General features: G+C 41.1%; 1 protein-coding gene across 6 annotated transcripts in view; it reads left to right on the forward strand.

Moving 5' to 3' along the window:
• Positions 1-23,078, forward strand: part of SPC25 (SPC25 component of NDC80 kinetochore complex) — a 34,985-nt gene that overhangs the window by 8,950 nt on the left and 2,957 nt on the right. For 4 of the 6 annotated variants that reach the window (XR_011387272.1, XR_011387271.1, XM_070070731.1 and 1 more), the window contains exon 6: positions 6,823-6,921. Coding sequence is in view for 4 of the 6 variants with exons in the window: in XM_070070731.1 (XP_069926832.1) it covers positions 6,823-6,921 (99 nt within the window). In the remaining 2 variants the exon portion in view is untranslated. Of the gene's footprint in view, positions 1-6,822; positions 6,922-12,589; positions 15,366-23,078 lie in introns of those variants that run through there. The other 2 variants (XM_070070733.1, XM_070070732.1) reach the window with 1 other exon arrangement.

Raw genomic sequence — 23,078 nt, forward strand, 5'->3', positions numbered from 1 at the left:
TCCAGTATCCTATATGAGTGCTGGATCAAGTCCTGGCTGCTCCACTTCTGATCCAGCTCCTTGCTAATGTGCCTAGGAAAGCAGTGGAAGATGGCCCAAGCCGTTGGGCCCCTGCACCTACATGGGAGACAGGGTGGAGTTCCAGGCTCTTGGCCTCAGCCTGGCCTAACTCTGGCCATTGCAGCCATTTGGGGAGTAAACCAGTGAATAGCAGATCTCTCTCTCTCTCTCTCTCGCTCCCTCTTATCCATCTCTGCATCTCAGATAAATAAAAAATAAAAATATTTAAAAATTTCCAACCAAAATATTGACCACATTATTAACTTTTTCAGAAAATAGGACATTTCAAGTTTTTTTTAAAATCACCTAAGGATAACTGATGCTTTATTTATCAACCACTATATATAAATGTTTTTTTGGCATGTTTATCAACATGCAAATATTTTTTTTTCTTACTGGCATTGTGTCAGCATTTCTCCAGTTGCTGTAGTCTTCATAATGGCAATTTTTTTTTACCATGATTTCAGTCATTCTATTAATATAGCATAATTCAGTTTTTTTACCTAATGTTTAGTACATGTATTGCTTCTAACATTTGGATTCTGCCAGTTTTTAAAATAACTACAATGAACTTAGACTTCCTTGTTTAATAGTGCAATTTCCATAGAATTGTTTTCTAAAAAGGAACTATTGGTAAAAATCCATATTTGTATGTCTGTTACATGTAAATGTGCTAATTTTCTGCAACATTTGAGCTTTGATGATTCAATGGGAACACTTTCAGGTTTCAGCATAAGCAGATGTCCCTCTAAATCTTTGGGGGATTAACTTCTAAACCCTTATTGGATGCCTGAAGCCAAGGAGAGTACCAAATCCTATATATACTGGGGTCTTTCCTATGTGTAGGCACTTATGATAAACTTTTACCTTTTTGCTTAAAGGAAGCATTTGATGACTTTTCTTTGTCATCTTCCAATTCATCTCTACTCCTATGCTAGTGAAGTAAGTCACTTGAAAACAAGCACTGCCATGCGGTGACAGTTGGTCTGATGACTGAGTTGGCTACCAAGTGGCTAACAGCAGGTGACATATACAACATGGATACATTGGACAAAGGGGATGATTCACATTCCTGGGCCAGAGGGATTGGAACCATAGGGTGCTACTAAGCAGCTACTTTCTCACAACCCTGCAATGCAACCTTATCTCTTCAACTGTAAGTTTGATACGCCCACTTTCCCGGGATGCGCCTGTCTCATCACAATCCAGGGCATGTGCTCATGCCCCATCATAAAGAGGCTGAGAACAGGCAAATGCTTGGAGGCACCCTCTTTGTTTTATGGGCCACCCTCGCTCACTCCTGATTTTCCTCCATGTGGAGCAGCTCACACTCACACAAATGTATGTTTATTCCCTGATTGGTAAATAAATCCTTGTTTTTTTTGTGTGTGTGTGTGTGTCTGTGTAATGGGTATTTGTATGTATCCACTTGGAATTCTTATCTCTATGGGGCTAGGGACCTTCAATGGAGATTAAGATATTCAGGCCCGCATAATAACAGCGAGAGATTTCATTGGGCTCATGAATGGTACACAATTTAAAGCTTGTATGAGTTGTTTATTTCTGAAGTTCTTTAATATTTTTTAAAAGCTTTTTTGTTTATTTGAAAGAGTAACAGAGAGAGAGAGAGAGATCTGCATCTGCTGTTCACTCTCCAAATGCCTTATAACAGCCAGGTCTGAACCAGGCTGAAGCCAGGAGGCAGGAATTCCATCTGGGTCTCCCACATGGGTGGCAGGGTCTCTTAACTAGCACTCAGTTATGTGATGCCAACATCACAAGTCTCTGTGTGCCAGGCCTCCAGCCCCCATCTAATCCTTTACTGACCCTGGTTGTTTGGAGGTAACTGAAACCACAGCAAGTGAAACCACAGATAAGGGACTCTGCTATAATTGTACTCACAGCTAGGATTTATTGCGGCAAAAGGACAAAAAAAAAAATAACAGTACAAAGTCTAAAGAAAACCAGATACAAGCTTTTGAGAGTCCTAATGTAGTGGAATCCAACAGGATGTGTTTAATTCCTCCAGGACTGAATTGTGACAACAGGAGAAAGCTTGTTAGACTTGGGAAGCTTGGACTTTACCCTGTGCATCTTTTCTCTTTGCTGGTACTGCTGTCTTCTGTCCTAAGTATGGCTGTATGCTGTGTGAGTCCTATGAGTCCCAATAGTGAGACCTCAAGCCTGGGGTCATTGTAGGGACCCAAGACACAGCAGCTGTGAGTCAGTCAGGTGAGCAGGCTTTTTCTAAGGTACAGCAGCCTCAGGTGGGGGACAGTTTTGTGGGTGTGAGGCCTCAACCTGCAGGATGTGACACTGATATCCGGGTAGATAGTAGATAGTATTAGAATTAGCGGATCCCAGAATTAATTGATTGTTTAGTGTGTAGAGGAAAATCCCAACACATCTGCTTATAGAAGTATTCTGTGTTGATGGTTGAGTGAGAGAATGAGGAAGGCACTTTGGTTTTATTTTCCATAAGGAAGAGAAAACTCAAACCCTTTATTTTACTTAATTGAATATCTTAGAAAATATTTTTCCTTGGCTTGAATCCCTGCCATTACTATTAACAGTTTAAAGATTTGGTGTACTGACGTAATTCTCTCATTTTGAAGTTGAATGTCAAGACAAATTTTTTCAAAGTTTCTGAGAATTTCTTTTTGTAACTAAGAAAATTTTTAATGAGATTTTATATGCTTTAGAACAAAACTAAAATGCATATGAATTTATACTTCATTGCTGTCATTGTTAATTTCTACTAGGCATTTACTCCTTTAGGAGCATTTGAAGGTCTTTTGGAAAACAAGCTTTCAGTAACCGTAGAATGTCAAATTAAATCTGTTCAATGATTGTGTGTGTGTGTGTGTGTGTTCTAACAAATATATAGCGTAAAATTCACCATTTTGACTTTTACAAAAAATTTTAACAGAAAAATTTTGTATATGTATGGGGTACCATGTGATGTTTCATTACATATATACATTGTATAATATCCAAATCAGGGAAAATAAATTTATCCTTTCACATATTTAACATTTCTTTATAGTGAAAACATCCAAAACCTTATCTTCTAGGTTTTTTTAAAAAAGCACAGAAATGTACAGAATATAAGTAGTAGCTATAATCACCATATTGTGCAATTGAATGCCAGAACGTGTAGCTGTAAGCTAGTGCTCATCAATCAGTCTGTCCGCATCTCTCCCTCCCCAGCCTCTAGCAACCACCATTGTATTCTTTACTTCTATGAGATTAATTATATTCTTTACTTCTATGAGATTACCATTTTTTTAGATTCTACTACCAGGAAGATCATAGGATATTTGTCTTTCTGTGCTTGCCTGGCTTAATTCATAATGACCTCCAGTTCTTTCCATGTTGTTGCAAATAACAAGATTTCATTCTTTTCATGGCTGAGTAATATTCTGTTGTATATATTACCACATTTCTTTTATTCATTCATCAGTGGATGGACATTTAGGTTATTTGCATTTCTTGGCTATTGTGAATAGTGGTGCAGTGAACATAAGAGTGCATATGATTTTGACAGATGTATTTTGTTTTCCTTGGATATATACCCAGAAGTGGGACTGCTGAGTCATATGGTATTCTATTTTTATTTTTTTGAGGAACCTCCATACTGTTTTTACACAATGTACTGATTTACCTTCCTACCTATAGAGTAGCAGAGTTCTCTTTTTCTCCTCATTCTTTGCAACATTTGTCTTTTGTCTTTTTGGCCAGTTGTGCTGGAGTGAAGTGATAATGTCATTGTGGTTTTGATTTGCATTTCCCTCATTTTAACAATTTATATGTATAATTCAGTGACATTGGTTAAATGCACAATATTGTGATAATTGCCAACCACACACTATTTCCAAAAATTTTCATCATTCCAAACAAAAACTCTGTATCTAGTAAATAATAAATCTCCATTCCTCCGTTCCCCAGCCCCCAGTAACCTAATGTGCTCTCTTTATGAATTTGTCCATTTGAGGTATTTGCTATAAGGGGAATCATATATACAGTACTAGTCCTTTTGTTTCAAGCTTATTTCACTTACGTTATGTTTTCAAAGTTCATCCATGTTGTAGCATATAACACACCTTTGTTCGTTTTTGATTGTACAATATTCCATTGTATGGATAGTCAGGTGCCATATCTAAGTAATGTATACCTATATATACATATACACACACACAAACACACACACACTGCATTTTGCTTATTTATTGGTAGACACTGAGTTCTTTTGGCTTCTGTGAATAGCATTGCAGTGACCATTGGCAAGGTTAGTTGCTTGAGTCTGTTTTCAGTTCTTAGAGCATATACCCGGGAATGGGATTGGTAGGTCATACTCTGTTTTCTACTTGTGAATTTTATCTTTTTGAAGAACTGCCAAAATATTTTTCATAGCTGCTGCATCATTTTACATTCCTATCAGGAATGAACGAGGGTTACAGTTTCTCACATTCTCACCAGCTCCGTTACTTCCTCCTGTTTGTTTGTTTGTTTGTTTTTTTACAGGCAGAGTGGACAGTGAGAGAGAGAGACAGAGAGAAAGGTCTTCCTTTGCCGTTGGTTCACCCTCCAGTGGCGGCCGCGGCCAGAGCACTGTGGCCGGCGCACCGCGCTGATCCAATGGCAGGAGCCAGGTACTTATCCTGGTCTCCCATGGGGTGCAGGGCCCAGGTACTTGGGCCAACCTCCACTGCACTCCCTGGCCACAGCAGAGAGCTGGTCTGGAAGAGGGGCAACCGGGACAGAATCCGGCGCCCCGACCAGGACTAGAACCCAGTGTGCCGGTGCTGCAAGGCGGAGGATTAGCCTAGTGAGCCGCGGCGCCAGCCCTCCTGTTTTTATATAATCATCCTCTTGAGTGTGAAATGGCATCGCAGTAATTTTTTTTTTTTTCTTTTTTTTTTTTTTTTTTTTTTTTTTTTTTTTTTTTTTTTTTTTTTTTTTTTTGACAGGCAGAGTGGACAGTGAGAGAGAGAGACAGAGAGAGAAAGGTCTTCCTTTGCCGCTGGTTCACCCTCCAATGGCCGCCGCTGCAGCCGGCGCACCGCGCTGATCCTGGCAGGAGCCAGGAGCCAGGTGCTTTTCCTGGTCTCCCATGGGGTGCAGGGCCCAAGCACCTGGGCCATCCTCCACTGCACTCCCTGGCCATAGCAGAGAGCTGGCCTGGAAGAGGGGCAACCGGGACAGAATCCGGCGCCCCAACCGGGACTAGAACCCGGTGTGCCGGCGCCGCAAGGTGGAGGATTAGCCTATTGAGCCACGGCGCCGGCTGTAATTTTTTTTTTTTTTAAGAATTATTTATTTGATGGACAGAGTTACATACAAAGAGAGGGAGAGACAGAGAGAAAGGTCTTCATCTGCTAGTACACTCCCCAAATGGCTACAAAGGCCAGAGCTGAGCTGATCCAAAGCCAGGAGCTTCTTCTGGGTCTCCCACACAGGTGCAGGGGCCCGAGCACTTGGGCCATCTTCCACTGCTTTCCCAGACCATGAGCAGAGAGCTGGACTGGAAGAGGAGTAGCTAGGAGAGGAACCAGTACTCATATGGGAATGCCGGTGCTGCAGGCAGAAGTGCCAGCCCCATATCAGTTGTTTCTGTTTGCATTTCCCTGATAACTAATTTTGTTGAGGATTGTTCCTGTGCTTATTGACCATTTGTAAATATTTGAAGAATTATGCATTCAGTTCTACACCCATCATTGCATTACATAGGTTTTTTTTTAATTATTGTTCAATTGTAGGAGTTTTAAAATACATTTAATGTATTTAACCCATATTGGATGTATGATTTATGTATATTTTCTCCCATTGTGTGGGTTGTCATTTCATTCTCCTGATGGTAACCTTTGAAGGGCTGTTTTTAACCTTAATGAAGTTCAATTTATTTACTCATTTGTCTCCTGTGCCTGATGTTATATTTAAAATACATAAGGGGTGGGCATTTGGCCGAGAAGTTAATGTGCCAGTTGGGATGCTGGCATCTCTTTGATCAGAGTACCTGAGTTTCAGTCCTAGCTCTGCTCTGAATTCTGGCTTCCTAACGATGTGCACCCTGGGAGGCAGCAAGTGATGGTGCAAGTATTTGGCTCCCTGCCACCCATGTAGGAGATCTCAGTTGAGTTCCTGGCCTTCAGTTTCAGCATGGTGGAGCCTCATTTATTGTGCGCATTTGGGGATTAAACCAGCAGGTGGCTGCTCTTTTTTTTTTTTTTTTTTTAAGATTTATTTATTTATTTGAAAGGCAGAGTTACAGAGAGGTGGGATTGGGGGAGAGTGGAGAGGTAGGGAGGGAAGGAGAAAGGGAGAGAGGAGCTGGGCCTATCCAAAGCCAAGAGCCAGGAGCTTCTTCCGGGTCTCCCACATGGGTGCAGGGGCCCAAGGACTTGGGCCATCTTTTACTGCTTTCCCAGGCCATAGCAGAGAGCTGGATTGAAGTGGAGCAGCCAGGACTCGAACTGGCACCCATATGGGATGCTAGCACTGCAGGCGGTGGCTTTACCTGCTATGCCACAGCACCGGCCTCAGATGGCTACTCTCTGTCTGTTTCTGCCTGTGTTTCAAATAAACAGTGAATGAGTTTAAAAATAGAATTTATTTTTAAACTAATTTGTAACTTGCATTTGGAGATACCGGTTAAGTGGATAATACATACTTAACAATGGAGTGTTGATCACAGTGGTAACTTATCTTTGGAAGTTTTGACATTAAAATATTCTCAAACTAAATAATTTAATCTTTTTTCAGGTGACAAATTGCAGTTTATTTTCACTAATATTGACCCTAAGCATCCTGAGAGCCCATTTTTGTTTTCTTTGAGTCTAAATGAAGCAAGGGACTATGAAGGTACGTATCATCTCCTTCCTGATGTTTAATACAGACATCCCCAGATGTTATTGCATCACAGCATAAAGTAATTTTAAGGAAAGTAATATTCCCACAAGTTATTGCTTCCTTTTCCTGACTTGCTTCTTGTGCTAATGTCTTCTAAGAGTATGAGTATAGTGTTGATTTGTAGATATTATCTAGTTTTCTTAATACATAACATCTCAGCCAGTGCCTCGGGTCACTGGGCCGATCCTCTGCCTGTGTGCCTGATTTTGTCCTGGTTGCTCCTCTTCCAGTCCAGCTCTCTGCTGTGGCCCGGGAGGACAGTGGAGAATGGCCCAGGTGCTTGGGCCCCCATCTGCATGGGAGACCAGGAGGAAGTGCCTGGCTCCTGGCTTTGGATCGGTGCAGCATGCCAGCCATGGTGGCCACTTGGGGGGTAACCAACGGAAGGAAGACCTTTCTGTCTCTCTCTCTCTCACTAAAAACAAAAAACAAAAAACAAAAAAAACCAGGAAAATAAAAAAAAAAATACATAACATCTCTTTGGGATGGCGCAGTGCTACAATGGCTGCAAAGTTTAAACAACTGAAAGTCACTGCATTTCTTTTTTTAAAATGTTGATTGTTTATTTTTATTTGAAAGGCAGCAAAAGAGAGACACAGAGACATAGGTCTTCCATCCATTGGTTCACTCCCTCAAATTCCTGCAGTGGCTGGGCCTGAGCTAATCTGAAACCAGGAGCCAGGAACTCAGTCAGGGACACAACTACTTGAGCTGTCACCAGCTGTCTCCCAGGGTGTGCATTAGTAGCAACCTGGAAGTGGAAGGGGAGTCAGGACTGAAACCCAGACCCAGACAGTGATGTCGTAAATGCTTGCTCCAATCACTATATTTCATAAGCAGATGTGGCTTTTTCATTTAGCTTTGTGGTTAATGCACTGTGTCCTGGAGACAGAGGTACACGTGGTGCTGGTAGGAGAGATCATGTCTTCTCAAGGCAGATTTGTGAAGACTTTAATCGAGGTGGTGAGAGGGATGGTTTCAACCATGGTGGAGCAGCAACAACCATTTCTGAGGTGGAGGAGGTGGTAGAGGAGGATTTAGATGAGGGACGGGGTGGCTGCAGAGGCTTAAACAAGGGCCGAGACAAGGGCCTCCAAGATGTGTGGTCATACAGAGTTCCTGCAGCCTTGTGAAGATGACATAGTTTGTAAATGTAGCACAGATGAAAATATGGTGCCTGTTGCTGTTTATTGAGAAAATAAAGAACAAATTGGTAAAGTGGATGAAATATTTGGACAACCTAGAGTTTTTTATTTTTCAGTTAAATTGTCAGAAAACATGAAAGCATTTTCTTTCTTTTTTTTTTTTTTAAGATTTATTTGTTTATTTGAAAGGCAGAGTTAGAGTTAGAGAGAGAGAGAGAGAGAGAGAATCTTCCCTCTGCTGTTTCACTCCCCAAATGGCTGCAATGGCCGGAGCTGGGCTGATCCGAAGCCAGGAACCAGGAGTTTCTTCCGGGTCTCCCGCACTGGTACAGGGGCTCAAGCACTTGGGCCATCTTCTACTGCCTTCCCAGGCCATAGCAGAGAGCTGGATCAGAAGAGGAGCAGCCAGGACTAGAACCAGCACCCATACGGGATGCCGGCACTGCAGGTGGTGGCGTTACCCACTGTGCCACAGCTCCAGTTCTGGCATATTCCTTTATATAGACCCGTATAAGCTACGGCCACTGCAGAGGTTTTTACCTTGACCTCCAGATGAGAAAGGATCTGCAGAGGGCGGTGGTGGAGGAGCTTGAGGAGGAGGAAGGAGGTGGAGGTGGCAGAGGTGGTGGCTTTAGAGGTAGAGAGGAGGCGGGGATGGGGCGTCTGAGGAGGAAGAGGGGGTGGTTTCTGAGGGAGAGGATGTTACATGTATTGGTGGAACAGACTTCACCAGTTGACATCTGCATTAATCTGCATGTTTTTTTTTTTTTTTTAAGATTTATTTATTTATTTAAGAGAGTTACAGACAGAGGGAGAGCTAGAGAGAGGTCTTCCATCTGCTGGTTCACACCCCAAATGGCCACAACAGCCAGAGCTGGGCCAGTCAGGAGCTAGGAGCTTCTTTCAAGTCTCCCATGCAGGTGCAAGGGCCCAAGCTGGGACACATCCCTGTGCCTATATGGGATCCTGATGCCCTAGTGGAGGCTTAACCTACCGCACCACAGTGCCAGCCCCATTTTTTGTTTTTAAGATTTATTTTTTTTCTTCTTTTTTTTTTTTTTTTTTTTTTGACAGGCAGTTAGAGAGGGAGACAGAGAAAGGTCTTCCTTCTGTTGGTTCACCCCCTAAATGGTCACCATGGCCTGCGCGCTGTGCCGATCCGAAGCCAGGAGCCAGGCACTTCCTCCTGGTCTCCCATGCGGGTGCAGGACCCAAGGACTTGGGCCATTCTCCACTGTCCTCCCGGGCCACAGCAGAAAGCTGGACTGGAAGTGGAGCAACCGGGACAGAATCTAGCACCCCAACCGGGACTAGAACCTGGGGTGCTGGCGCTGCAGGTGGAGGATTAGCCTAGTGAGCCGAGGCGTTGGCCTAGATTTATTTACTTATTTTAAAGTCAGAGAAAAGGAAATATGAAGATCTTTCTCTGGTTCACTTCCCAAATGGCTGCAATGCCTGGGGCTGGGCCAGGCTGAAGCCAGGAGCCAGGAGGGTCTTCCAGATCTCTCACGTGAGTGCAAGGACCCAAACACTTGGACCATCTTCCACTGCTTTAGTAGACTATTAGCGGGGAGCTAATGTTGGATCGGAAGTGGATTCAAACTGGTGCCCATATGGGATGCCAGTGTCACAGGTGGCAGCTTAACTCACTAAGCCACAGTGCTGGCCCCCACGTGCTCTACCTTTATGGAATCAAAACTTGTTTCTTGAGCAAGGCTTGAAGGTATGGTAATTTTTGTGACATTGGAACTAAGATGTCAACCTCATGTAAAAGAACAGTCAATTTCATTCTTTTTGTTTGTTTGTTTCAAGATTTATTCTATTTATTTGAAAGGCAGAGTTACAGGGAGAGGTAGAGCCAGAGAGTGAGGTCTTCCGTCCGCTGGTCCATTCCCCAGATGACTGCAATGGCCAGAGCTGAGCTGATCTGAAACCAGGATCCAGGAGCTTTTTCCAGGTCTCCCACGCAGATACAGGGGCCCAAGGACTTGGGCCATCCTCCAGAGCTTTCCCAGGCCACAACAGAGAGCTGAATTGGAAGTGGAGCAGCCGGAACTCGAACCAGTGCCTATATAGGGTGCCTGTGCTGCAGTCCAGGGTGTTAACCCATTGCGCAACAGTGCTGACCCCCAATTTCATTCTTAAAGCATGAAAATGTTTCAGTGTTTTGTACAGTGCCTGGCACTCTGTGGGTGCTTAATAAACGAACAGGTGTTTTCATTTAAAACCAAAAAGACACTTCATCTCATATCAATGCTGGGTTTGATACCCAACCCAGGCTTCTGACCCCAACTTCATGCTAATACAGAGCCTGGGAGGCAGTGCTAGTAGTTGGGGTAAATTCCTGCCAGCCATGTAGGAGACCCGGATTGAGGTCATGGCTTCTGACTTTGGCTTGCCCAGAACCAGCCAGTGTAGGAAGTTGGGAAAGGAACCAGACAATGAAAGCTCTCTGTCACTTTCCCCCTCAGAATGAGTGATTAAATAAATAAAAAAATATTTAAAGTGAAAACTAAAGCTTTTGTAAAGGCTGTAGCCCCCTAAATGTGAATATTGTAACTTACCTGTGTAGATGATTTAAAAATCAAATGCAACAACATCAGAATATTATAATTTTTCTCAGAATAATTAAAAACTTTCACATCTTGAAAATGCCACACATTGATGGTATAGTTTAGTTTTATTCTTCTAATTTCCTTGTACTTGTAATCTTTATGGGAATTCGCTAAAATGGTTTTCGGGTCATTAACACCTGTGCTTTCATCTTAAACATTTATAGCTTGACAGATTCTCAGATCAATTGCTGGCTTGTGTCCTATTGACTCGGATCCTGTTCTTACAGAATTTACATTTTGGGAATAAATTCATATACAAGTGCTTAGTTTTTTCTGTGAGTGCTAGATTTTCTAAATATCAATCTAGGAAACCTACCTACCTACCTTTCTAATTTATAGCTTTCTCTAATTTTCTCATTTGATTAATAAGTTCTGTGAATAGCACTGTTGGAATAGCAGTCATGTTTTTTTTTAAAAAAGAGATGTCTTTCTTCCTTTATTTAAAATTGATAGGCACAGAGAGAGAAAGACAAGGGGAGCTCACATCTGGTACATTCCCCAAATGCCAGCAACAGCTGGGGCTGAGCCACACTGAAGCAGGCAGGTGGGAAGTCAATCCAGATCTCCCACATGGGTGGCAGGGACCTAACTACTTGGATGCCAACTACTTGGAATGCCACTATACTTGCTGCCTCTCAGAGTGCACATTAGCAAGAAGCTAGAATCGGGAGCAGAGCAGTGACTCCAACACAGGCATGCCCAGATGGGTTGCAGGTGCGCCAGTCAGCTTCTTTCTTTCTTTCTTTCTTTTTTTTTTTTTTTTTGACAGGCAGAGTGGACAGTGAGAGAGAGGGACAGAGAGAAAGGTCTTCCTTTGCCGTTGGTTCACCCTCCAATGGCCGCCGCGGCTGGCGGGCTGCGGCCGGCGCACCGCGCTGATCCAATGGCAGGAGCCAGGTGCTTCTCCTGGTCTCCCATGGGGTGCAGGGCCCAAGCACTTGGGCCATCCTCCACTGCACTCCCTGGCCACAGCAGAGAGCTGGCCTGGAAGAGGGGCAACCAGGACAGAATCCAGTGCCCCGACCAGGACTAGAACCTGGTGTGCCGGCGCCACAAGGCGGAGAATTAGCCTAGTGAGCCCTGGCTCCGGCCTTCAGTCAGCTTCTTAACCATCAGGTCAAATGCCTGCCCCACCACCACTTTTGTTGTTGTTTAAGACTTCTTTATTTGAAAAGCAGAGTTACAGAGAGGCAGGCACAAAGATCTTTCATGTGCTATCTCTCCAAATGGCTGCAATGGTCAGGGCTGAGCTAGGTCAAAGCCAGGAGCTTCATCTGGGTCTCCTCCATTGGTGTCCATATGCCATACCTGTGTCACAGGTGGTGGTTTGACCTTCTGTGCCACGTGCCGGGCCCTTATCACCACTACGTTTTTAATGAGCTCCATTTCATGTGTAAAAGCTTCAGATATGTTTTTCCATAATTGGAAGTTATTAAGAATTGGCATTGAAAGATGTTCTTTTTTTAATCCATTGGGCAGCAACTAGAAGTCAGTGAGGCTGAAGTTTTGCTGAAAAACATGACTTAGCAGGTATTGAAGCAGCTTAAATAGTTTAAATGTGTAGATTGAAGGTGATGGGGAACGGCATTCTGCATCATTCACTTCTTCCATCCCCTGAGTGCCATTTGTTTAAATGTAAAGCAAAGTGTAATATTCAAGATAGGACTATTTTGAGTTTTACAGGAGAGGTCCAAAAGATAGTTAGGATATAAAAATGAAGGGTCTAATTTTATTCTCAAAACACTCCAATAAAATTCTGAGTCGATACTGAAATCTGATGAGCTCATCTAAATTGGAAATACTTCTGTCCCATACAGAAAAGAACCTCATTCAAATCGTTTGCATTTGTTTCTCTTCTAGTGTCAGATAGTGCTCCTCATCTCGAGTGCCTTGCGGAATTTCAGGAGAATGTGAGGAAGACCAACAATTTTTCGGCTTTTCTTGCCAATGTTCGGAAAGCTTTTACTGCGATGGTTTATACTTAATATGTAAATAGTATATTAAAACAAGTTTGTTTTTTCTGTCATGTATATCTTTTTAAAAATAATTCTCATCTATTGTCTGTACATATTTTGAGATTTTTGTAATATTTTTGTGTGGTATAGAGGAAAGCAAAATATATCACTCTAGAATATGCCACTTTGGCATAAATATCTTTGAAACGATGATAAGAGGAAGCTCAGAAAAGCTTTCTGTCTTCCCCTGGTTTGCCTAAAAGCAGGACATAAATTTATAAAGGTGTCTCCCTCTCCCCACACCTCTCTTTCAATGGAAATAATTCTCACCAGCTCAGATATGGCCCCCAATGGACACTGCAGGCAAACGTTACTCCCTTAGTTTACTTCCTTTTTTTTTTTTTTTTTTTTTTAAGATTTATTTATTTTTAAGTCAGAGTTACACAGAGTGAGAGGGAAAGACAGAGAGGTCTTCCATCCACTGGTTCACTCCCCAAATGGCCGCAACAGCTGGAGCTGCGCCGATCCGAAGCCAGGAGCCAGGAGCTTCTTCTGGGTCTCCCATGTGGGTGCAGGGGCCCAAAGACTAGGGCCATCTTCTACTGCTTTCCCAGGCCATAGCAGTTAATTTACTTATATATGTCCCTTCTTCACCTTTCCTCCTTCTGGAAGCCTAAGACTGCCTTCTTTTGTGTTGTCATTTCCCCAACAACATATTGTTCTGCATTGAAGATACACTATAAGCCATAGTCCCAAGCCCCTGCTTTGAATTACCTTTCATTGAAGTTTCTTATATGGTGTGCAGTACACATGCTGACAAACTGGCTACTTCTGCTCTTGTTAATCTTTTCATTACAGGAGTCTGTTACAACTATGAACTTGTCAGGGTTGAGAGGAAATTATTTATCCCCCGATAGTTTTTTGCAGTTCAGGCAGGAATTTCTGGGACATTCCAGGCACTCCTGATCCAGAGAAATGGGATTCTGGGAGAACTGGCAGAAGCCAGAAGAGAAAGAATTCTTACCAAAGTCATCTTTCCCAGATTTCCCTGTGTAGTGTAGTATAATCCCTGGGAATGAGAAGGTTAGGACTTTGCTTTGTTCTTTTCCTTTCCATTGAGACTGGCAGAAGAAAAACAATTGTAGAAAATTGAACTTCTGACTCTTGTGGATTTGGTTTGGGTACATGTTGATTATTGATTTTTAGTCTTTTAGAGGTGGTCTTTTTTTTTCCTATGTCTTTTGTGTCATTTGTCAACCCATTTGTCTTGTCATCCTAAATATAGGATACCTATAAAAACTTAAATTGAGCAATAAATATACCACTTAGGATAGTTTTGAAATAAATTTTTTTTAGAGTTCTGTTCTTTTGGGAAAAGTAACTGATGTTGATTAGAACATTTGGAAATATTTTTTAATTCATTATGGTAATGGCATGAACTTTACTACAAGTTAATTTTGCTAAATTTCAACTGAACAAAAGAAATGTGTACATAACTGATATGTAGTATGAGATGCATTCGTGGAAGTATCAAGGAGATAATGTGTCTCACGTTATCCGTGTTTGAAAATAGCCGTCCTGCAAACAGCGTGGCAGTGTGTACTGCAGAGTTATGTGTAGTGTAGTACACGGCAGTCTGACGGACTCCGCTGTCTCCACTTGAGGGTATTGGTTGAAAAGTGGTAGAAAATCCATGATCAAACTGTTTTTTTTACAATAGTGTGCTCACTGGTTATGACTTGTGGTATTTCTTCAAAATACTGGATTCCAAGGCACACCATGAGGGAAAACACACTAAACAAGTGTACTCTGAAACAGACAACATTGATGAAAAAACAATCAAATATTCCACACTATTAGAAGTAGAAAATGGAATTGGCTTTTGCTCACTCAGATAATTGATGCGTGTATTATAAGTATGTGGATTATTGACAAACTTGAACGAAGATCTCATAAACTTGTTGGATTTCAAGAACTGTCTGCTCAGCATACCTAAAATGATGCAATGAGAAAGAAAACTCAATATTCCCAGAACTACTGTTATCCAAGATGATATCAGATGTTACATGAGAAACCATATTATTCTCAAGTAGCAAGAACGATGATATCAAAGCAAGTCATGTTGAGGCCAATGCTGTGGCATAGTGGGTAAAACCACTTGCCTACGGCACTGACATCCCATATCAGTACCAGTTTGCATTCTGGCTGCTCCACTTCTCATCTGGCTTCTTGCTGATGCACCTGGAAAAGCAGTGGAAGATGGCCCAAACACTTGGCCTGTGCACCTATGTAGGAGACTTGGAAGAAGGTCCTGGCTCCTGGCTTCGGATCAGCACAGCTCCGGCCGTTGCAGCCATTTGGCGAGTGAAGCAGCAGATAGAAGATCTCAACCTCGATCTCAGATCTCTCTCTCTCACTCTCTCACTCTCACTCTCACTCTCACTCTCACCCACCCTGCCTTTCAAATAAGAGAAAAAACATCACAGGAAACCAACAACATATTGTCCAAATTGTAAAATACCTTGTGTTTTGTTCCTTTCCACCAAAAATAATTGTTGAACAGGTCATGAATGTCACTTCTTTGTATATTGTGGCTTATAGATGTAAAAACTACTATATTGTCCCAGTTTCTATTTACAGGGCAGTGTTCATTTTTAATAATAAAGGATATGTAAGCTCTAGATTATGATTTCCCATGTATTTTAATGTATCTGTGTCAGTTTCATTGAACTAGTTACAGAATTGACAACTTGAGACTTAATGGGAAGTATATCACTTGAACTTCACAGACTAGTAAATTTACAGTTCTAACCAGACTAGCATCTGTATAGACAGACTTTACTTTGGGCCACTGACAAAAACAGATGAGATTCTCCTTTCATCTTGTTCTAAGTTCAAAGACTTGAGCTCTGGGACCAATGAGAATGTTCTCTCTGGTCTCTGCCAGCTGAGGGTGCAAGTGTCAGCTTGTATCAGATGGTCAGTCAAATATGATTAGGATGCCAGTGTTCCAGGGTTGTTTGAGTGTATTTTGACTGTCTTTGGGGATGGTGCACCTGAGGGCATTGCATCTTTATACTTCTTTGGAGATATTGTGGTGCATCCTCATTAGACCATAAAAGCCTATTGGTCTTGGTTCTGAATCACTTGGTAAGTAACTTTTGCTTTAAAAAAAATTGGTATTACAGGAATAATTACTGTTTGTTCCAGCTGGAACCTGATAATGAGATATTTGAAAATGATCAAAATTGCTCTATTCTCTCTTGGCTCCTCTTCCTCCCTTGGGAGCTTTTTAGCTGACTTGAAAGTCCTGTTTTCAAAATCTAGTGCTGAGTCTGCAGTAAATTCCTAGAACTCCTCCAGCTTCCTCAGGAAATCTTTTAAGTGACTGTCTACTTGGTTCTGGCTTCAGCCTGGTCAGGTCTGGCTATTGTGGCCATTTGAGGAGTGAACCAGCAAATGGAAGATTCTCTCTCGCCCTGCCTTTCAAACAAGTCTTTTAAAAAAGGAATGAGGATTGAAGATGTTGGGGCTCATGACACCACCCCAAATTATGACTAATAGGCTATGCCACTCCCAAATTACTTTTTTGGAGTATTTTCTCTGAGTTATTCTGAGAAGCTGTCCCATTGTTAAAAGAAATTTACATGTGCAATAGCATAGACTTTAATCATGATTCCCCTTCCCTGGAATCTTAGGATTTGGATAGCCAGTATCCTTGCTGAACATAGATGCAAAAACTCAACAAAAATATTAAACTGAATCCAACACTACATCACAAAGATCATACAAATGAGTTTTATCCCTGTGATGTAAGGGTGGTACAACATAAACAGGATTAATAGAAATCATATGATTATCTCAGTAAATGCAGAGAGCATTTGATAAGATGCAGCATCCTTTCAGGATAAAAAACAGATCAGATATAGAAGAAACATACCTCAAAATTACAAAGGCTATGTATGACAACACCTGATATACTCACTGGTCTGATCTGAAACAACAAGGATGTCCACCTTCACCCCTCTTATTCAATATAATACTGGAAGCATTAGCAAGAGCAGTTAGAGAAAGGGATAAAGGACATCAAAATTGGAAGAGGAAACCAAAATACCCATATTTGCAGATGACGTGACTTTGTATATAGAGAAACCTAACCATGCCATCAAAAAGCTGTTAGAATGGATAAACAAATGCAGTGAAGTCACAGGTTATGAAATTAACACACAAAACCCAGTGTTTCTGGAAAATCATTTGGATGACCTCTAAGGGCCCAGGTGTTAGGGGCTTGATTCCTTTGTTCCTTTTGTTAATGGGATCCAGCATCTCCCTGTCCACAGTAGTTTTGTTTTGGATGCTGAATCAATTGCAGGTGGAAGCCATTTCTCTGGGTGGTCTTACATTTTTCCCTAGGTCATCTTATCTCAGCCATTGACCTCCCTGGTGATGGGGAACAGGGCCCCTACTGAGGGGATCATTACCAGGAGAAGAAGGAAGTTGATCAGAGAAGGAATAAACCTAACAGTGATGGATTTAGGAGAATTTCTGATAGAATAAGATTGGGAATTTTAGCAGAAGTTATCAAAGACAAGCCAAGACATAAACACTAGTGGCAATTATGAAAGCTCTTCTTTCTTGTTTACTTAAATTATAAGTGGTAATCACATTTTTGCTTCCTGTTGCTGAACCTCTGATTTGAAGTTTTCTCTTAAGTATTCTTCAATTATGGAACCATATTTAAAGGCCCCTCCCTACCCCAGAGGTTTCCCTTCAGCAGATACTTGGAGAAGCTATTGCAAAAGGAACTCGGGTGGCATTTGGCACAGCAGTTAAGAAGTCACTTGGGACACCCACATCCCATACCAGAGTGCCTACTTTGAATCCATGCTCCACTTCTGATTCCAGCTTCTTGCTAATGCCTACCTTGGGAGGCAGAAGATGGTGGCCCAGTTACTTGGCTACCTGCCACCCACCTGGGGGACCCAAACAGTTCTGGGCTCCCAGCTTTGGCCTGGCCCAACTCTGGCAGTTGTACTTAAGGAGTGAACTAGTGGATGAAAATCTCTTTCCTCATCTATCTCTCTACCTTTCAAGTAAAATGAAAATGATTTGCAATTAAAAAATTAAAAAGAAACTTAAGGATATACTATAAGACCAATAACTCATCCTGGAAAAATAATACCTATATTTAAAAGATCCAACAAGAAGGAAATTCTAAGCCTCCTGTTAAAAGCAGTTCTGTAGATAATGTTAAAATGAAAGGAAAAAAGCTCACTAGAAATGTGTTTTAAAAAATAAATGGATCCCTCTAAGGTAACTTAAAGCCATGTCACCCCCATCCAGAGGGCACCGATAACTTTGATAACCCATAGGATGATACTAGCTTATATGGAATGTAGTCCAGACCAATTTTACAACAATAACTAGAGCTAACATAGATATTCCAAGTTTAAATTCTACTTTGAAAGTTCAGAAATTTCAGTAAAGTGACTTGCGGAAAACTAAGGTAGACATTCTTCAGTGAAACTCAGGTATATATTAGCTCAATAAGTTATGGAATGAAGGAGCCACTTCATCTTTTTTGTGAAGGAAGAGCTTAGAGAGAAATTCTTCCTTTAAATTCAGATCACTAGCTAAGTCAAAAATCAGGATAGCCAATGAGAATAGAGAGAACTGAGAATAACCTCTGGAGATAGGTTACTCATAGCTGGAGAATCAGACATCCAATCTGTAATGTTCCTTAAAAACTAAGAACTCAAATTCTCTTTTTTTGGACAGAGTTAGACTTAAAGGAGTTTCAGATATAGCCCATAAAACTATCTTTATGTTTGTTCATAACACTGTGGAATTGTTGAGTTCTGATGTACCTGCAATACAGGAAGATAAAAATTCTGTAATTAAAGTGGGTTTTTGGTACCGTGATTAAGACACCACATTGATTTGAGTCCTGGCTCCACTTCCCTTTTTAGCTTCTTGCTAATATACACCCTGGGAGACTGTAGGGTGATGGTTCACATACTTTTATTCCTGCCACTCATGTGGGAGACTTTGAGTTCCCTGCTCCTGACTTTGGGACATCTTGGACACTTGAGGAATGAATCATTGGATGAAATATCTCTCTCTGCCCTTCAAATAAATTTAAATGTTAAAAAAACCTAAAAATATTAACTATGGAATTTCTACAAATTGAAAGATCTATCTTATTAACTCTCAATACTGGTACCAGTATGATTGGCAAAGTTATGGAAACTTCAGATAGGTGAAGATTTAGGAACCCATTTCCTTTAATGCAAAAGTTCAGAACAATAAAAACTATGGGCAAATTATTTAACATCTTTCAAAAACCTAGAGATAATCTTAATAAATATAACCAAGTGCAACAAAGAAGATTCCAGAATGAAACCCAAACTTATTCTAAATAACTTGAGGGATATAGTAGAAGTCAGCAAAGACCTTCCCCATTCTCTGGTACGCATAATCCTTTTAGGAGAAATAATCCCTTTGAAATGTCAAACCAATAAAAGGATTATTACACCCAACAATAATAACTCTTGTTGGTCCAATGTGATACCAGCTTAGAACAAATAGCTAATCCTTTTTTTTTTTTTTTTTTTTTTTTTAGCATTTTAGCACCTTTCTGTATGCTTGATACTTTTCTAAGCCCTTAACTTGTATCTACTTAACAGCTTGTGAAGTATGTACTATTGGTAACTTTGTCCTACAAGTAAGAGATGTAAAGTAGAGTTTCAGTAACTTCAGGTCACATCCCCCTAAGTGGTAGAGCTGGGATTCAAACACAGATGACAACACCTGAATCCAGGAGCTTCACCTGGACTATACTTTATTGCCTTTCTATGCTGTATTGCCAGGCAAATAGGCCAAGACAGGTCTTTCCAGAGATTCTATAGAAATGTACTGATTGGGGGGGGTGGGGAGCAAACCATGTTGAAAGCAGAATATGTTTTATCAAGATCCTTAGGAAATAGTCTCATTAAAATGCCAAAGCAACTGCAGATCTCAGAGAAACAGCAGAGTACCTGGTGTATAGAACCCATTAAGAACATTCTCTACGGACAGACACACAGGTCTTTGTGGGAATGGTAGACGGGAGGACTATTGACTCGTGCCTAAGTTGTCATTTGTTCAATCAAATATAAAGGCCTTAATTTTTGAAGCATTACATGTACCATCTGACGAATATGCTGACATAGATAATAAATTAGCTTGTATTTATTTTAAAGTTGACACCTTATGAAAATTGCACTTTGAATAATTGATAATACACATGAAGGGAAAACCCAGCTATCTTATTAAACTTGCTCTCTTTATGCATTGTATTTAATATAGTTGTTGTAACAATGAAATAATGAAAGATGCAGAGGTAAAAGATTTTCTTAAATGGGAAAAATATGTGTAAGCAGTAAAACATGGAAATGGGATCCAAATGAAGTCAACTAATTACATTTGGTAATAAAATGGAAAAACAAGATCTCAGAAATTAAACTCAATCACTATTTTAAGTTTTAAAAAATGAATCAGCATAAAATCTGCTAACGAGTTCTAATGATTCAAAGTTTCAATTTCCAAACTAATGAGTATTAGAAAGTGTTGCTTCTTTTCCAGTTCAGAGGATTCCTGTGCAGAGATAATTAGTTATGTTTCAATTTGTGTATCATAGCAGCAAATTACCTACTTAACTGTCACCTAGCCAAATGTCTATTATATAGTAGAAACTTAATAAATATTTATTAATATTGAACACTTTATCCAAATTCAATAGAAAATGATATAATGAGAAATCAGGGTTACACACTTCAAGAAGAGCTGGCTTGTTCAATAACATCTGCTAGCACGTTGCAGAGATATTTGGCCCATTTTAGAGAGTAAAGATAGTTCTACTGGCAAGTCTTGACTCAGTGATAAGCTAATAGAAAATGAAAAGTCCAGCAAATGGAAGAACTTCAAGGAAGAAGTTGTTTGACTAGATGTTTATGAGAATTTTGGAAAGAGGCAATATTTGAGATTCAAATAAATGTAATCAGTATAGTGGTTAATCTTGAATAGTCTGACTTGTTTTGCAAAAAGCTCTATTTTCCAAAACAATATTATGGAAGAAGTTGAGAGTTAGGATGTGATCCACTTTTCATTTTATATAACCTCACACAAGTCATTTAACTTTTAGGGGGTGGTGTCAGCTTTTGCATCCAGCCAAACTCTACCATCTGTGGTTTCCCAGACTTGCCATTTTCTTTTTTGTTGATCAGACTAAGGGCATTTTCTTCTATTACCAGTTAATTAAAAGTAATTATCATGAATGTTTATTGTATCGTATTTTCCTGAACCTATAATAGATTTTTATCTTTATGAATCTTCTCCTTACTACAATGAAATACCTGAGGCATACTAGTTGTGAAGGGGAGAGACATTTATTTAGCTCAGTTTTGGAGGCTGAAAGGCAAATGACATGATGCAGGCTTTGGCAAAAGCTCCATGGCAGATGGTGGAGCAGTGCATGGAAATGAGCCCATGATGAGCCAGGAAGAAGAGACTGGTCAGAAATAGGGCTTTTGTGCCAGCCTCCAGGAGAATTCCTTTCTGAGGGCAGTCCCCAGTGCCCTAAGAACCTCCTGCGGGGCCCTACTTCCTAAAGGTTCTGCCTCTTCCCAATATATCCCACTGGGGACCAGGCCTTTAACCCATGGAGTGTTGGGGGCTGCCCAATCCAATATCCAAACGAGAGCATTCTGACCTTGACCCCCAAGATGCGTTTTTCCATCCCCAAGGGCCCTAAAGTCTTAACATTCTGGCACTGCTCAGAAGTTCAAGTGCAATGATGGCTCAGGTACTTGGGTCCCTGCCACCCGTGTGGGAGACCTGGATCGCAGGCATTTGGAGGGTGAACCAATGGGTGAGATCTCCCTCCCCCTCTCCCCCTCCCTCCCCTTCCCTCTCCCCACCTCTCTCCTCTCCCTTCCTCTCCCCCTCCCCCTCCCCTTCTACCTCTTCCACTCTCTCCCTCTTCCCCTCCCTCCCTCTCCATCTTGCTCTGCTTTTCAAGTAGATGAACATAAAAAAAAATAAACATTTAAAAAAAGAGATTTCTGAGATGCCCTTGAGGCCTTCCACCCATTGTTTTGCTGATAAGCAAGGGCTCATTTTCATCTGTGCTGGTCCCTTTAGCAAGGGGTTCCTCCACCACATCCTCCTGTCCTGAACACACTTCTTGGCTCCTTCTGGCCAGGCTGGGATTTTTCCAAGCACTTCCATTCTCTTTCCTTTTGATTATTCATGGTTCCAGAATCCTACCGTATGCAGCTAAAAGCAGCCAAGCAGCACCTTCAGGTCTTTTGCAGTGCTTTGTCTGGATCTTTCTTCCAAGAGACAGGGAGGGTGCATGTCTGTCTATGTTTCTTTCCTTCTAAAGATATCAGGGTTTCATCATGGGAGCTCCATCCTAACAACCCAGTCCAACTCAGTCACTGCCCAAAGGCCCCGTGTCCCAACACCATACTTGGACTCAGTTTCTACTCTCTTAGTACCATTAACATAAGCCTTTGAGAACTCAACTATTGAGTTTTAGGGACAAACATCGAAGCCATAGCAACCCATTAACGTGGTGATTTATATTCATAGGCTTTAAAAATTGAATCAGATTTACAACTTATCCATGATGGTCAATCTTTTTTTTTTTTTTTTTAATATGGTGTTGGCTTCAGTTTGTGGATATTTTGTTTTGAACTTTTGCTCCTTTTCCCATGAATAAGATTTTCCTTTGGATATTAACTTTATCTGGTTTTGACATCAAGGTAATGTAAGGTCCCAGATCTTTGAAAATAGTTGAAATATGTTCCTTTTGTTTTTTCCTACTTCCTGAAAAAGTTTGTAAGATTGCCTGTTTTTGTGTGAGCCTTGTGTTTTTTTTTTTGTGTGTGTGTGTGTGTGGGAAGTTTTTTTTTTAACTACTCAATACAATTTTTTTTAAATGGTGGCAGATGTTGGTACAGATGTTAAGTGCTATTTGAGATACCCACCCACATCCTGTATTAGAGTGCCAGGGTTCAGGGTTCGAGTCCCAGCTCCACTTCCAGTTCCAGTGTCTGCTAATGTGCGCCCTTGGAGGCAGCAAGTGGTAGCTCCAGGACTTAAGTCCTGACCCCCACAGAGGAGACCTGGATTGACTTCCCAGCTCCTGGCTGCAACCTAGCCTGTGAGAGTTTGTGAGAGTCTGGAGAATGAACCAGCTGATGGAAGATCTCTCTGTGTCCCTTTTACTCTGTTTCTCTATCTTTCAAAGAAATTATTAAAAATAAAAAAAATTAAAGGTTTCCTTAGTGGTTACTAAATCATTCAGTAAATCTGTTTTTACTGATACAGTTTTAATAATGCATATTTTC

The sequence above is a fragment of the Oryctolagus cuniculus genome, chromosome 3 (assembly GCF_964237555.1).
Source record: "Oryctolagus cuniculus chromosome 3, mOryCun1.1, whole genome shotgun sequence".
In the NCBI taxonomy this organism is placed as follows: domain Eukaryota; kingdom Metazoa; phylum Chordata; class Mammalia; order Lagomorpha; family Leporidae; genus Oryctolagus; species Oryctolagus cuniculus.